Here is a 16,137-nt window from a genome sequence, read left to right as displayed (position 1 = left end):
CTGATTGCTTTGCCTGGGCAGCCTGGCCATTCTTTTGTGATGGTAAATACTTTAATTCTTGAATCCAGGTCAAAGACTCACCCTATTCATACACGCCCTTAAGACAGGATTTGCAACTGAAAAAGCAATGGGAAGGCTTTCTCCATTTCCCTCCAAACAAAAAATAAAAAAAAATCCTTCCAGTAGCACCTTAGAGACCAACCAAGTTTGTCATAGGTATGAGCTTTTGTGTGCATGCACACTTACTGCAGAGGAATATTTGATGTCACTGGGAGAGTCAAAAGGGCTTCAAGATTGTTCTCCTGTACTATTTCAGACACGTGGTTTATATACTTATGTATGTGTTTGCCTTGTAAGGTAAAGGTAAAGGGACCCCTGACCATTAGGTCCAGTCGTGACCGACTCTGGGGTTGCGCGCTCATCTCGTATTATTGGCCGAGGGAGCTGGCATATAGCTTCCAGGTCATGTGGCCAGCATGACAAAGACACGTGGTTTATATACTTATAAAAGCCAGCATGACAAAGACACGTGGTTTATATACTTATGTATGTGTTTGCCTTGTACATTTATGTAAATTTAATTTATATTTGAGACCTTAAAATGCTTCTAACACATCCATGACAAATGGCTCTATCCACCCTAGAACTGGTTATTCCATATGCCAAAGCCACACACCTTCTTGTCGCCAGTTTCCTCTTACTCCAAATTTGCCCCATTGTCTCACATTCTCCCTCTTTCCTCTGGCAGCCACAGTGCACTTCCAGCATACAGCTGAACTTCTTATCCGGCTTCTGGCTGCGGAGTCTAACTACACTACCCAGGTAGGATGGATTAGGAAAGAGGGACCAGGTTTCTGGCAGTGAGGAACTGCTCTTTGCAAGTGTATTCTGCAATTATGTTGAAGTGGAGGTGGTCTTACACTGGACCGTCCATGCATCATTCTGCCTTGTTAGATGTTTTGTGATGTTTCCACAACATTGCTGCATTATTGCTTTGCGGAGGGGTACTCCTGCACTATAATGCAACAAAAGCAGGGCAACCACCTGCCCTCACCCTTAAACATTAGTGATAATAAAAAGTTACGGGATTTCAGGAAAAACTGATTGGAAATGAAGCAATATGACCAACCCAAAACCGTTTCAGGTGCAAATGGTATTAGTCGCACTGTCTGATTACCTTTGTGTCCCTGTTAATTCTCCTTGATCTCCAGGCGGCATTCAATACCGTTGTTTAGGGCACCCTTCTGGAGCAGCTGTTGGGAAGCTGGGTTTGGCAGCACTGTGCAGTGGTTCTGATCCAATTTGGGTTTTTCCCCCCAGAGGGTGGTTGTACTTTTATGTATATGAACGTTTTTTGCTTTTATTTCAGATTTACCGGTAAATGGATTTTATTTTATTTTTATATTTTATTTTATTTTTATTTTTATTTTATTTTATTTTTATTTTATTTTGGTACAGTCGTACCTTTATTTTATTTTTTTATTTTGGTACAGTCGTACCTCAGAAGTCAAACGCCTTGCGAGTTTCGGCTCCCGAACACTGCAAACCCAGAAGTGAGTGTTCCGGTTTGCAAATGTTCTTTGGAACCCGAATGTCCTCTGCGGGTTCCAATTGGCTGCAGGAGATTCCTGCAGCCAATCGGAAGCCGCGCCTTGGTTTCCGAACGTTTTGGAAGCCGAACAATACTAATAAGAAAAGTGACTAGTAAGGACAAGAAGCAACAAAGACAACAACATACAAACACTTGGATGCCGTGATGAGCACAAATTGCGAATCCGTAATGCATGGGCGTACCCAGGATCAAAACTAGGGGGGGCAAGGGGAGGGGCCAAGGCACGGAAGGGGAGGGGCCACAAAGTGGGCGGGAACAGCGAACTCACGCTCCGCCGGGCTGTGCCCCTCCCTAGAAGCAGGGCTGGTGGGCGGAGGCGGAGCCCAGCCCAGCGGAGCGCGAGTTCAGCGTTCCCGCCCGCCGCGCCGCGCTCTCTGGTTCCCCGCCGCGCTTGGCCTTGCCAGAGGGCGCGACGGGGAGCTGGAGGGAGGGCGCAGCGCGGCGGGCGGGAACGGCGAACTCGCGCTCCGCCGGGCTGTGCCCCTCCCTAGCAGCAGGGCTGGTGGGCGGAGGCAGAGCCCAGCCCAGCGGAGCGCGAGTTCGGCGTTCCCGCCCACCGCGCCGCGCTCCCTGGTTCCCCGCTGCGCTTGGCCTTGCCTGAGGGCGCGCCGGGGAGCTGGAGGGAGGGTGCGGCGCGGTGCGGCGGGAATGGCGAACTCGCACTCCGCCGGGCTGTGCTCCGCCTCTGCCCACCAGCCCTGCTTCTAGAGTAGGGCAGCTGCCCTAACTTGCCGCATGGTGGGTACGCCCTTGCCGTAATGAAAAAGATGCATGGAGGTATCCTGACTTTGGTTGTTTTCCATGTGTGCCTACCCAGGAGTGCAAGAAAACATTGTCGATTGTAAGGTCCCCCTTGTATTGCGTTAAAGCGCTGTGCCAAACTGATGGTGCTATAGAATAAAAAAAGAAGACATCCCTAACCTTCTGGTGTCTGTTCCCTAGATCTACCCAGATGAAGGCCACACATTCAAGTCCACCCAGCACCACCTCAGCCAGAGCCTCTTCTCCTTCTTTCGGGGCTGCTTTGAGGACACAAAGCATTCACATCTGTTATCTGAGGAAGATGAGGACCCGTAGTGTTTTTTTTCCAGTGAGGATCACCAGCCGCTGCTGATTTCACTTGATGTTTTCTTTGCTGTGCTGGCAACTCATGGCAGCACTTTTGCACATCCCACGGACCTGCACTTTGTGTGTGTGTGTTCTGCATTGAGCACATTGTTTGGTGCTGCTGATCACGTCCTCCTAAGAACCCCTGCTTTCACTTTAAAAAAATCTGTGAGGGACAGGGGATATCGCGAAGTCCCTCCCCTCCTGAGTTCAAGCCCGTCCCCGAGCAAAGGGGAAAGCAGGGAGAGTTCCGATTCCAGTGGGGAAGCAGGAAGTCGTGTCCGAGGCTCAGGCAAGGTAGAGGAGCCAGGGTCCCAGGTGGGACAGAAAGGGGCAAGTAAGGGGGGAAGACCCATCCCCCCAACTCCAGAATTACGCAGGAAGAGGAGGGGCAAGAGGATGGGTCTGCCAAAGCTTTTGTGTTGGAGAAAGACGCGCCAAAAGCCATTAGGAGGTTCTGAAACCGACTGACAACATCGCTCCGTGTAAATAGCAATGACTTGAGCACTGTAAATACGCAGCACCAATAAAAGAATAAAATGCAGAGCTGCGTAGCGTCGTTACTCTGAAGTAGTCCACTCCGGCCACTGTGACAGCAACCTCCTAATCATTTTTGGGCTACTTTGGAGTTGCCGGGATGAGCGTGTCAGAGGCGGAGAAGTGGCGGCAGATCGCTGAGCAAGCCCAGCTAGAACTGCAACAGCTGTCGCTGCAGGCGCAGGGAGAATTGAAGGCAGCTAAAGAGGAGACTAAGAAGGTCCAGGACGACCGGCTACAACTTGCGGAACAGGTGAGAGAGCTCCAGGAAAAAGAGCAGCATTTAAGGGCGGTGGCGGTAGACCTCCAAAACAAGCTGGATGCAGAGAAAAACAAGGCGGGAGGGGCACCCCAAGTCCAAGTGCTGCCAGGAAGGAGAGCCGGGACCCTAGTAAGCAAGTTCAATGGAGACCCGAAGGAGTTTCAGGGCTTTGAGACTGAGATTGTGTATGCTCTTGAGCTGCACCACGATGAGTTCCCTGATGATGAGCACAGAGTAGCGTTTATTGTGGAGCACCTTACAGGGGCGGCCAGGGAGTGGCTAAGACCGTTAATTGCAACAAGGAATCCTTGCATGAAGAATGTCAAACTATTTCTAGAAGGTTTGAAAACGATGTATTCGTCCGATAGTCATATGGACCAGACTAAGGAGGAACTTCATAATTTACGCCAAGGAAATATGACAGTTCGCGCGTATTGGGCGAAATTCACCATGCTGGTGCACAGATTGGGGTGGGATCTGGAGTCTGCCCCAATGCAAGCGGCGTTTTACTTGGGGTTGCATGAGGAGGTGAAGGATGAGCTCTCGAGAGGTCCAAAGCCCAGTAATATGGATCAACTGAGCAAAGCGGCTCTGGCGGTGGGGGTGAGGCAGGAATCCAGATGGAGCGACAAGCAAGCAACGCGCGCAAAGCGGGCTTGGTTCCCACGGTCGCAGGAGAAGCCACTCCCTCAACAACCCTTTCAAGCCACGCCTGGGGCCAGTCAGGACCAGGAACCCATGCAGATTGATAGCGCGCGCGCGCGGGCTTTTCAAACCCCAGCGGCGCCAAGACGCAAGGAGGGAAGGGGTGGGAATTGCTTTCTCTGCAACTCCCCCCAGCATCTCGTCAGAGACTGCCCACATCGCAGGGAGTGGCAAGGAAAGGCGGGAACGGTTGTGCCCTCCCCCACTGACGCAGCACCACAGCAGGGAAACGGGAAAGCCTGGCTGCAGGAGACAAGGGGCGGCAGCCAGGCACAGTCAGCAGACAACAGCCCCAGCCCACCCACCCGCACAGAGAGGAGCAGAGCCAGCCCACCCCTCCCAGAGCAGGAGTGGTTCTAGAAGTGACGCTCACGCTCCCAAATGGCTATCCATTGACGGTCCTCGCCCTAATTGACAGTGGTGCCTCAGCCAACTTCTTCTCGAGAAACTTTGCAGAAGAGCACCAGATCCAGCTTCTGCAGCTGGATTTTCCTCTGCACGTGGCAACCATTGACGGCAGAGAGCTGCTGGGAGGGGCCATCACTCATCAAACCCCCCCCCATGAGAATGACGGTTGGAAGGCACTCAGAGACACTGGCATTCAACGTCACCACCATCTCAGACCCCCCAATCGTTTTGGGCATGAGCTGGCTGGCGCGCCACGACCCCTCCATAAGTTGGCATCAGAGATGCATCACTTTTGGATCGGACTTTTGCCTGGAACATTGCATGCAGCACCAACCAGGGGAGGGGCCTCCGATAGCCACGGTGGCCACCATGCACGTCAAAGGGGGTGAGGCGATACCCAAACCATACTGGGACCTGCAGGAGGTCTTCAGTGAAGCGGAGTCCGACCACCTGCCCCCACACAGGCCTTTTGACTGCCAGATCAACCTGGTGCCTGGGGCAACTATACCCCCAGCCAAGCTGTACGCCATGTCAGACCAGGAACTGGAGGATCTGCGCGCTTTTATCGACAAGAACCTCAAGCGGGGGTTCATCAGAGAAAGCAAGGCAGCAGGGGGCAGCCCGGTCTTCTGGGTGGACAAGAAAGACACGCAACAGCGCCGTCTTGTGGTGGATTTTAGACGGCTGAATTCGGTGACAGAGCCAGTGGCTTTCCCCATGCCCAGAGTGGATGATCTCCTGACAGCGGCACGCAGAGGCAAGATTTTCACCAAGCTAGACCTGAGGGGGGCGTACAACTTGATCAGGATCCGGGAAGGCGATGAGTGGAAAACCACGATGTTCACGCCTCTGGGCTCTTTTGAATATCTGGTGATGCCCTTCGGGTTGCAAGGGGGCTCAGCATGCTTCCAGGCCTTCATGCACCACGTCCTGGGGTCCCTACTCTTCAGGAAATGCTTGGTCTTTCTGGATGACATCCTTATTTACTCCAACGACCCAGTGCAGCACGTGAAGGACGTCAGGGAGGTGTTACAGCGCCTGAAGGAGAACCACCTGTATGTGAAGCTGGAGAAGTGCAAGTTTCACACCAAGGAGGTGGACTTCCTGGGCTACAAGCTGTCAGACAAGGGGCTGGCAATGGACAAGGACAAGGTGCAGACCATCCTGGACTGGCACAGCCCCAGGACGCGCAAAGATGCCCAACGCCTACTAGGCTTTGCCAACTTCTACAGGAAGTTCATCAAGAACTTCTCTCGAGTTACGGCTCCCATCACTGACTGCCTGAGAGGCAAGCAGAAGTTCAGGTGGACACCAGAGGCGCAAGCAGCGTTCGAAAGCCTCAAGAGGGTGTTCGCCTCAGACCAGAACCTGTTCCACGTGGTTCAGGACGCGCCCCTACGCATTGAAACAGATGCTTCTGATAAGGCTGTGGGCGCCATTTTGTTGCAACTGGACGCCAACAGAGAGTGGAGACCCTGTGCCTTCTTCTCCAGGAAGTTGACCCAGCCCGAGCGAAACTACACAGTTTTTGATCGGGAACTTCTTGCGATCCACGCGGCGTTCCAGCACTGGAGACACTTCCTGGTGGGCGCCAAGCACCCCATCCAGGTGTGCACAGACCACAAGAACCTGGAGTTCTGGAGAACTGCCAGGGTGCTCAACCAGCGGCAGATACGGTGGGCGGAGTTCTTCTCGAACTTCAACTTCTCCATACACTACATCCCAGGAGAGCAGAATGTCAGGGCGGATGCCCTCTCCCGCAAGCCAGAGTACATGGAGGAGGAGGCGCCACCAGCCCCAAGGCACATTTTCCCCCCGTCGGCATGGTCCTGCGGAGCAGCAGTGGTGAGCGAGGCAGAACTCACAGCACTGACGGCAGCGGATGAATTTGCCAACCGCATCTTCAGAGAACTGAGAGGGGGGAGGGAGCAGGCAAAAGACTTTGCAGAACGCAGAGGGCTGCTTTTCTACAAGGGTGCGCTGTACCTACCCACCACCCAGCTTCGACGTACGGTCCTCAAGCAGATGCACGACAACCCTACAGCGGGGCATTTTGGAAGGGACAAGACCACTCACCTAGTCATGAGACACTTCTGGTGGCCAGGGGTGAGGGAAGATGTTCGAGACTATGTAAGGGGCTGTACCACCTGCCAGCGGGCGAAGGTGGTCAGAGCAGCGCCACCAGGGTTGCTGGAGCCCTTAGCCACACCACACAGGCCGTGGGAAGTGGTGTCCATGGACTTCATCACAGATCTGCCTTCGTCCAGGGGTAAGACTGCAGTGTTGGTGGTGGTGGACCTCATGTCCAAAATGTGTCACTTTATACCGTGTGCCAGGGCAGTCTCGGCAGAAGAGACAGCCAAACTGTTTGTTGATCACATTTTCAGACTGCATGGATTACCTTTAAGGGTTATTTCGGATCGTGGCCGCCAATTTGTTTCCAGGTTCTGGCGGCGGCTCATGAACCTCCTGCAGGTGGAGGTCAGCTTGTCGACGGCTAGACACCCGCAGACCAACGGACAAGCGGAGAGGGTCAACGCCATTCTGCAGCAGTACCTGAGATGCTACGTCAGCCAGCGGCAAACGGACTGGGTGGATCGCTTGCCACTAGCAGAATTTGCCTACAACAATGCAGTGCACGTCTCCACAGGGGTGTCGCCCTTTAAGGCCAATTACGGGCGCGACCTCAGATCTTTCCCAGAGAGGGAGAGGGAGGAGGAGGAGGAGGGCCCACAGGCTGAGGATTGGGCAGAGGAACTGGAGACGGTGCACCAGCAGCTCAGAGAACACTTGGAGAGGGCCAAGGAAGCGTACAAAAAGGGGGCAGATCGCCACAGGCGACAAGGGGAGGTCATCAGGGTGGGGGACAAGGTGTGGTTGTCCTCGGAGGGCCTTCCCACCAGAGGGAGGTGCAAAAAGCTGGCACCCAAATGGCTGGGCCCCTTCACGGTCACGCAACAGGTCAACCCGGTGGCATACAGGCTGGCACTGCCAGAGGACATGAGGGTGCATCCAGTGTTTCATAGATCGCTGCTGTCGCCGTACAGGGAAAGCAGCAGGCTCAGAGACAGCGAACAAACCCCCGAGGGAGGGGGGGAGAGGGAAAGCAGGGAGCAACTCAATGAGGCCACGGCCATCCTGGATTCAAGGTGGGGGGTGGGGGGCCTGGAGTACCTCATGGCATGGGAGGATGCTCCACCGTCCCAGAATGAATGGGTTCCCGCCACTCAGATACAGGAGGAATTCTTGGTGGAAGAATTTCACGCCCTCTTTCCCCACAGACCCAAGCCCTGGCACATGGAAAGGGAGGGGGAGGAGGAGGAGGCACGGGAGAACAGCTCACCATGGCGCTGGGAAGCGGAGTTTGAGGAACCAGAGGATGAGGTATGGGTGTCGCCAAGATCCACCCAGTCAGAGGAAGGAGCAGATTGGCAAAACATTTTTACCCCCACCAGCTCTGACGCCACGGACTTTTTGGGATTCCCGTCCTCCCAGGCGGAAGGGGGGGGCTCGCAGGACTGGGGGGAGGTGTTCACACCAACGGGCTCGGAGAGCACCGAGTTTTTAGGCTTCCAGTCGTCACCGACACATGGGGGGGGGCCTGGGGAGGGGTGAAGGAGAGCTTGGGAGGGGGGTGGATGTGAGGGACAGGGGATATCGCGAAGTCCCTCCCCTCCTGAGTTCAAGCCCGTCCCCGAGCAAAGGGGAAAGCAGGGAGAGTTCCGATTCCAGTGGGGAAGCAGGAAGTCGTGTCCGAGGCTCAGGCAAGGTAGAGGAGCCAGGGTCCCAGGTGGGACAGGAAGGGGCAAGTAAGGGGGGAAGACCCATCCCCCCAACTCCAGAATTACGCAGGAAGAGGAGGGGCAAGAGGATGGGTCTGCCAAAGCTTTTGTGTTGGAGAAAGACGCGCCAAAAGCCATTAGGAGGTTCTGAAACCGACTGACAACATCGCTCCGTGTAAATAGCAATGACTTGAGCACTGTAAATACGCAGCACCAATAAAAGAATAAAATGCAGAGCTGCGTAGCGTCGTTACTCTGAAGTAGTCCACTCCGGCCACTGTGACAAAATCCCAACAAGTTTCCACCCCTTGGGACTGTGAGGACAGTTTTTTTAAAATGTATGCGTGTGCATGCGAATCCCAGAGCCAGGAGAGGGACTTCTAGTGGTCAAGGGATGGTGGCTATTTATTCCATATGCCTTACGTATTCCTTTGCCCATGCAAAAGAGTAGCAGAGAAGCATAATGAGCTATGAAATGTGAGCAAACCTATTCGAAGTCACTCCTGTCGTGTGAGCTTTTATTGCAACAGAGTAAAGTTTGGGCTCGTTTGCTGCAGAATTCTCCCCCCCCCTCCCGCCCAGTCTTTTGTACATACAGCCCTGCAAGGACCAGCAGTTTTGTTAAAGATCCTTCACCGTTCTTTCCCCCAAAGTTTCCACGAATGTGGAGAAGCAGTAGAATAATAGAATCAAGGAATTGTACGGCTGGAAGGCACCCTGAGAATCACCTAGTCCAACCCTTGCAATGCAGAAATATGCAGCCACCCCATTATCAGCACCCTGCTCTAACCATCCGAGCTATATTGTGTAGTTGTTGCAAAAAGACAACCGTAAGCCAGGAATGTTCTCAATTGAAACCCTGCTTCCCCATGAACTTTTGCATGGTTTTTGCAAAGTTTTTCCTGACACTTTGGCTGTGTGCACAACCATACTTTCAAATTAAAATCAATTAAAGCACATGGTTTCCTGAAAAAATAATAATCATGGGGACTGTAGTTTCCCCCTCGCACACAGCTATAATTCCCACCACCCTCAGCAAATTGGGATTTTTTTTGTATTTTAAATGTATGGTGCACACACCATCTTTACCCTACGGCAGGCTGCTGTTCAAAGGAAAGGCACAAAGGTTGCGGGTCCAGGGGGGTGGCAACCTGACATTTTGCATTCAGCCTTTTATTTTTCCTGCACCCTTGAGCTGTAGCCATCAATTCCCAGACAGCCCCTTGACTTTCCAAACTCCTCCTTGGTCCCCGGGCTGCCTGCCTCCTATTTGCCACTCCCAGGTCCATCGAGCAGCAGTTGGATAGAGCCCCAGCGACCCTTGACCCTTGCAGCTATTCAGGCAGCCAGACCTTCGAGCACCAGGAGCAACAACACCTGGCCTTCCCAACCACCTGAGAAGCTGACAAAACAAGGTAACTTGTAGAGTTTAAATATTTCGCAAGCTGCAGGCTCCACTCGCCCGCCCTCCAAACACACATGTGCAACCACCCCAAAATTTGCTCAGGATACTCGACTTTTCTTTGGGGAAACCCAAAGGAGATTTCTTAAAAGTCATCCCTTCAAGCTGGCATTTTAGAAAGAAATGCTATTTCTTTTAGGAGGAATCCCAAACCGTAGCGCCATTCAATCCATGCAGCTGTGGCTTATCATGATAAAGATGTCAGAAGAGGAACCATTCTGTCAAATGAATGCCCCATTAGGTTTCCCCGGGGTCACCCAGCCAGATGGGCGAGGTATAAATAATAAATTGTTATTACTCTCAGAACCCTTTGTGGGACAGCTGCCCCAAACAGATAACCTCACCCATTGCACATTCATGGCACTCCTTAGATTTGGCAAGCCTTGCAGTGGATCCTATCTCTGCAAACAAAGGTGGGGGTTGTAACTTCCAATTGTTGGGTAGAAAATAGATTTCCAGCGAGTACAATTTCTCATATCCTAATTGGCAGAGGTGAGGAAAGCAGCACCTTCCGGCTTTCCCTACCCTAGAAAGGTCTGGGAGCCCCTGTGCTCCATTTTACCCTCTTTGATTTCCTTTTATTGCATTCAGATCCGAGGGAGACCCATTGCAAAAAGAAACTCTTGCTCTCCTTTGACGTTTCTTCCTGAAAGCCGCACCGGATTTGGGGGATGTGGGTTTTAAGTTCCTTAAGAATAAAATAAAAAGCAGCCCTCAAGCTTTTGATCCCCCACGTATGAGGGAAAGAAAGATGCTAGGGAAACTAATCAATTGCATGAACTTTCCAGCTTGGAAGACATAAAGAACTTGTATGGTGAGGTGGGCAGGGGGCTTTATATACCATTTTTTGAATTAGTGCAGTTTCAGCCTTAGGTTTGCGCATATTACTTTTCTCAGGTCTCTCCTGGTGTAATCATTTTTGGCTAAGGGTTTGGGGTTTGTTTTTGCAGTGGGGGAGTGCTAGGGGCTGATACCTCCCACCCACCCCGCCAAGTGGTTTGCGGTTTTCTGGCTGATCTTGGCTATATTTGTTGAAGCTACGAAATCATATACACCCTCACTGATTTGAAAACCAGTGCTTCTTCCCCAGGTCATGGAAGCAGTAGCTAATAAAATGGTCACCTGCGTTAAACTCTTTTCTGTGTTGCTCTCATCCTCCTGCCTCTGCCTCTTTGCCACTGTGCATGTATTGAACCACAAACCCAGTATCTCTGATTTTCTTTTTGTTGCTCTCTTCTTACTTTCTCAACATTCATATCGTCTCCGCCAATGCTATTCAAAGGAGTTATTTCACCCATTCAGCTACCAGTTATCAAGTGCAGAACAGCTGGTTTTTCTGCATGAGACCTGGCTGCTGATTACGGCAACTAAACTCTGCTGGGAAAGCGTTGGGTTTGAGCTGTGATGGCCCATTCAGGTGTGTGCAAACTTGTATGTGTAAACTAGGCCATAAAGACGGGTGTTAACATGATGCATGTCAGGGGCATAGGAAGATAGGGGCAGTGGGGGCGGGGCGATCCCAGGGGCGCCACTGCGGCTGCCCACCCCGCCCCCAGAACACACGCCCTGCCCCAAAATGCACGCCCTGCCCCCAAAACGCACGCCACGCCCCTGTGCATGGCGCGCCACGCCCCCAGAACGTGCGCCAGTGCCGCGCCACATCCCTGGGGGCAGCCGCCTTCTCTCCGCTGCTGATGCATGTCTTATAATGCAGGTTGTTGTTGCTTGGTTTTTGGTGACCTTGAGTCCAATTGCCAACTCTCTGCATGACCTACCTCACAGGGCTGTTGTGAGGATCAAATTTGGGGGGCACCGCCATGTATGCCGCCTTGAGCTCCTTAGAGGAAATATATATGATTATGAGGGAAAAAATAAAATAAATGTGTATATACAGCATGGTGATTTGAAGTGGCAGTTAGAGTGGGCGTTCTGCAAAAAGGGTGAGCAGGGGAAGGTTTCAACACTCCCATTTGCTATGTTGCTCCCCACCACCACTTTATACAAATTCAATGGAGTGTGCTGCATTCACATGTCGTTTGCCCCATACTCAGTTACTTTCCTACAAATCCTACAAAATCATGCAATGAGGGGGGGGGGAGGAGCTCTTCTCCTATAAAATAAAGCATTGATTTTTGTAGCGGTGAAGTAAGTTTGTCGACATTTCTGTATCAAAAGCTTCAGCAACGTTTTCCAAGTGACTCACAATCATACATGGATCAGCTGGTATTAGCCAACCAGCCATCTGCTCAATAATATTTTTTTTTAAGCTTCCCAAATGCTGTTATGGCTTGGTGGGTCCAAGTGATACGTCTGAGGCCTGCATGAGCCGCGTGCTCATTGTCGTGTAACTATCCTGTAAACAAATCGGAACAAATGCTGAATAAAGACCAGATATAAAGTATGCAATCACTGTGCAAGTCAGGATGAATGCTCAATGGAGAGGCCTTGTATCTGGTCTTAACTGAGTTTCCGTTCTGATTTGTTTGCTAGGTGGTTGTATGAAAACGAGCAGTTCCACACTTTTCAATGTGTTTCCCAGTCACTTTCTTAACTGCAAAAAGAAAAAAAGGATTCATTTCTATTTGGAAGTGGATTTGTTGCACCCAGCCAACAGAGCCCTTTAATCCACATTTACTGCGAAAACCTAAAGTTCTGGTCTGTGCTTGAATTTGTCTTGCAAAACAGTGCATGAGGCTGGAGGGAGGGAGGGAGGGAAGTGAGGAGGGTGACCAAGGGAGAATACTGTCCTTTTGAAATACAGTCGTACCTTGGAAGTCGAACAGAATCCGCCCGACTTCCAAAACGTTCAGAAACCAAAGCACAGCTTCCGATTGGCTGCGCAGGAAGCTCCTGCAGCCAGTCGGAAGCCACGGAACCCGTGTTGGACGTTCGGCTCCCAAAAGAACATTCGAAAACCGGAACCTTCACTTCCGGGTTTCGACCGTTCAGGAGCTGATTTGTTCGGGAGCCAAGGCATTTGAGATCTAATGTATGACTAATGTGACACCCCCCCCCCAAAAAAACGCAACCATGGATAAAAGCAAAACAGAGACAGTCTGGAGGCACCCTGATTTAAATTGTTAAAAGGAACCCTACTGGATCAAACATCTGTCTAGTCAAGCATGCTTTCCTCATAGTGGCCAGCAAGATGCCTATGGGAAGCCTGTAAGCAGGACATGATCACAACAAAACTCTCTTCACCTGAGATTCTCAGCAACTGGCATAGAAGAGGTGTATTGCCTCCAATATACATAGCCATGATATTTAGAACTGGCATGCACAGCTTGTGCCCCCCCCTATTAAATGCAGCCCTTTAGCTATACATTACACCCTATCCTGGGCTTAACAACTCGCTCCCTTTTTTGGTCGGTGCCACATGGTCAGCAAAAATAGGAGGCTTCCTGACCCCTATGTGGACCATCAGACCTGGCTAACGGTCACAACTTGTGCAAGTCTCCTTTGTCATTTTTACTCGGTGAGCATCATTTCGTTACAGGAGTTAGGCAGTTAATTATAGTATTTCTATCGCCCCATTGCTACCAGAATTCTCAAATTCTACTAGTTCTCCTCTACAGTCATACAGTATTTCCTAATTACAGGTAGGTAGCCGTGTTGGTCTGAGTCGAAACAAAATTTAAAAATTCCTTCAGTAGCACCTTAAAGACCAACTAAGTTTTTATTTTGGTATGAGCTTTCGTGTGCATGCACACTTCTTCTTCTTCTTATGTGGAAGTACTAATATAAAGGCAGAGGTCAAACCTTGGTATTGGCAGTTTGGGGTACTTTTTGGATTCGAACTCCTGTTGTGCTGGCTGAACAGTTGTTTTTCTTAGGGAACAAAGACCCAGGACTGTGATTTGGTTTTTGATCTTATGAAAGACAGGAGGAATTGCTGATTTTACAATGCCTCTAAAGAGGAAAGCTTTCGTTTCCAAACTCCATGTCATTTATTATGGCCTGAAACTTGAATTCTTTTTACGCCCCCACGTTTAATTTATCGGTTTAAAATTATCATAATCAACAAAACTTCAATTCAAATCAAACCAGTTTGAGGTTTCCTTCAATCAAGAGCCCCTTTATGGATCACTGTCTTGTTTGGCGAAGGGACTTGAATAACTCCAAGAAGCTATGCCGTGCAGGGCCACCCAAGAGTTTAGACCAAATGTGATCCACCTGGAGAAGGAACTGGCAATCCACTTCAGTATTTTGCCAAGAAAACTCCATGGACATAAAACAGGAGAAGCTTTGAGAAGAAAGCGAGAGTTTCCAAGGCATGCTCTGGTTCATGGGGTCATGGAGAGTCGAACACGACTAAGACGACTAAACAACAACAACAATCAAGAGGCGTATAAATTGTATGGAATTACATAAGTAACAACTGAGATTGACGATTACAGTCGCAACATCAAACAGAGAAAGGGCAGAGAGAACTTCAGGTCCATCTTTGTTGTCCATCTCTTAGTCTCCACATGGCAGCGATAGTCAGACAAAATTCCCAACGTGGACTTGTTTTTTTCTGGTGTGCCACCACCTTCACTTAACCCAAACACCGGTAGTTAATACTTTCCATGCTGAAATATTGTATGGAGGCCATCTCAGGGGTCATTTTGGAGAACCCTGGGACAATGGCCACAGCCAGGCCATTTTATGGTGATGTTCTGAGTACTGGTGGTGGCTTTGTCTCTCTGGAGGGATAGGGGTTCGTTTTCTGGTGGAAACTGCGAAAGAAGCCCTGGCCTCACTGTGAAATGGTGAGAGTAGAAGGGCGAGTAGCACAGTTGCTCCTGATTTCTCTGAAGTTGCATAGCCTGCAATGCCCCCCCCCCAATTTTCCAGAGAGCTTCAGACATTGGAGCAAGCTGGATGATGGTTAGAGCATGAATGGTGGAAAACTCATCGCAAAGATTAAGAGTGCATATTTGTGCCTCCCACATGGTGGCGAAGGCAGCAGAGAAGTTTAACTTTTACAGTAACCACCCAGCAGAGCAAAATTGTTAAGGACCTGCAGTCTTTGGCTGAGAAGCTGGAGTGCTTGAACAGCTGCAGTGATAAGTGTGCAAGGTTCTTTGAGGAGAATGTCCTTCAACTCTCTGCTAAGTCAGATGCCATATTTCAGGGGTGGCCAACTCCCAAGAGACTGCAATCTACTTACAGAATTAAAAACTGGCAGTGATCTACCCCCGTTTTTTTGGGGTTCAGGTCAATGTTCTTGAGCTTTTTTTTAGGGAGGAGGAAAGCCCCGATTTTAAGGGTTTGGTGGGTAAATGAGGAACAACCACTCACCAACAAATTGCTGGGGAAACAAACAGCCTCACTCAGTAAACTCCGTCTTCTGTTCTGCAGATTGTGCAACAATGGAGGGCGGGGTGAGGGGGCAGGGCTGGAATTGATTTTAGCAACGCTAAGGAAAGGGACCCAGTGGATCTACCAGTAGATCACGATCGACCTGTTGGACATCCCTGCCGTATTTGATCCAAATTCAGAGGAGCTATCCAGTGCACAGCATAGCTGCCAAGTTATCCCTTTTTTAAAGGGATTTTCCCTTATGCTGAATAGGCTTCCTCGCGAGAAAAGGGAAAACTTGGCAGCTATGGTGCACAGCCTGGTCTGTTTTTATGAGATCAGTTTCCACTTTTGAGACCCGAGGATGGAGGCAGGATGCTTGCAATGGTACGGCCAACCACATGCTATTTAGACCTTGCCCGTCCTAACTCCTACAATCTTGCCAGAGGGCATTGACTGTGTTGTCAGAATGCAGTGTCGAAGGATGAGGTAATGCCCGTTGCCTTGAAAGAGATGGTGGCATATATGGTATGACACACACACACACCCAGGACCCTTAGCAAACTACAGTTCCCAGGATTCTTTGGGAGAAGTCATGTGATTTAAATGTATTACATGCATACAACGTGGCTCATTATAGCACTAGTCCTGCAATATTTAGTTCCAGCTGCAAAGCTCTTATTCGGGCAAATCCCCACATCTCCCCGACACCTTATTTACTCTTGGCTTTTCTGTTAACAAGACTGGGCATTTTGCTTCCGACGTTGTGTAAAATAATTCCCCTCAGCATGGGCACAATGAGATTTCCAGTTAGCTACTTGTCAGCTGGTGATCCTTTAACTGCATTGTTGAATGGGTACGAATAATCTGAGAGTGGGGGCATATATTGCCAAACAAATCTGCAACAGCTCTGGGAAATGGACTCACTTGTTCCCCGGTTCCCCAGACCTTCTCTTTTCTCTTGGTACTATGTGTTCAC

The 16,137-nt window shown here is 50.5% G+C and overlaps 2 protein-coding genes across 8 annotated transcripts in view; both read left to right on the top strand.

Annotated features, from left to right (window-relative positions):
• Positions 1–3,244, top strand: part of LOC118079527 (inactive dipeptidyl peptidase 10-like) — a 43,182-nt gene extending 39,938 nt beyond the window's left edge. For 6 of the 7 annotated variants that reach the window (XM_088662917.1, XM_088662915.1, XM_035103756.3 and 3 more), the window contains 2 exons: positions 749–822; positions 2,555–3,244. In XM_088662917.1, coding sequence (XP_088519043.1) covers positions 749–822; positions 2,555–2,689 — 209 coding nt within the window. In that variant the 3' untranslated portion in view covers positions 2,690–3,244. Of the gene's footprint in view, positions 1–748; positions 983–2,554 lie in introns of those variants that run through there. The other variant, XM_088662919.1, reaches the window with a different exon arrangement.
• A 6,456-nt stretch (positions 3,245–9,700) lies between these two features.
• The window catches only part of SLC39A5 (solute carrier family 39 member 5), a 32,290-nt gene continuing 25,853 nt past the window's right edge, over positions 9,701–16,137 (top strand). The window contains exon 1 of the mRNA XM_035103763.3: positions 9,701–9,828. The gene's annotated coding sequence lies outside the window, so the exon portion shown is untranslated. The remainder of the gene's footprint in view (positions 9,829–16,137) is intronic.

This window comes from Zootoca vivipara, chromosome 2 (assembly GCF_965207765.1).
Source record: "Zootoca vivipara chromosome 2, rZooViv2.hap1.1, whole genome shotgun sequence".
Classification (NCBI taxonomy): domain Eukaryota; kingdom Metazoa; phylum Chordata; class Lepidosauria; order Squamata; family Lacertidae; genus Zootoca; species Zootoca vivipara.
Note: the sequence above shows the minus strand (reverse complement) of the source record. Positions and strands in the feature narration are given on the sequence as shown.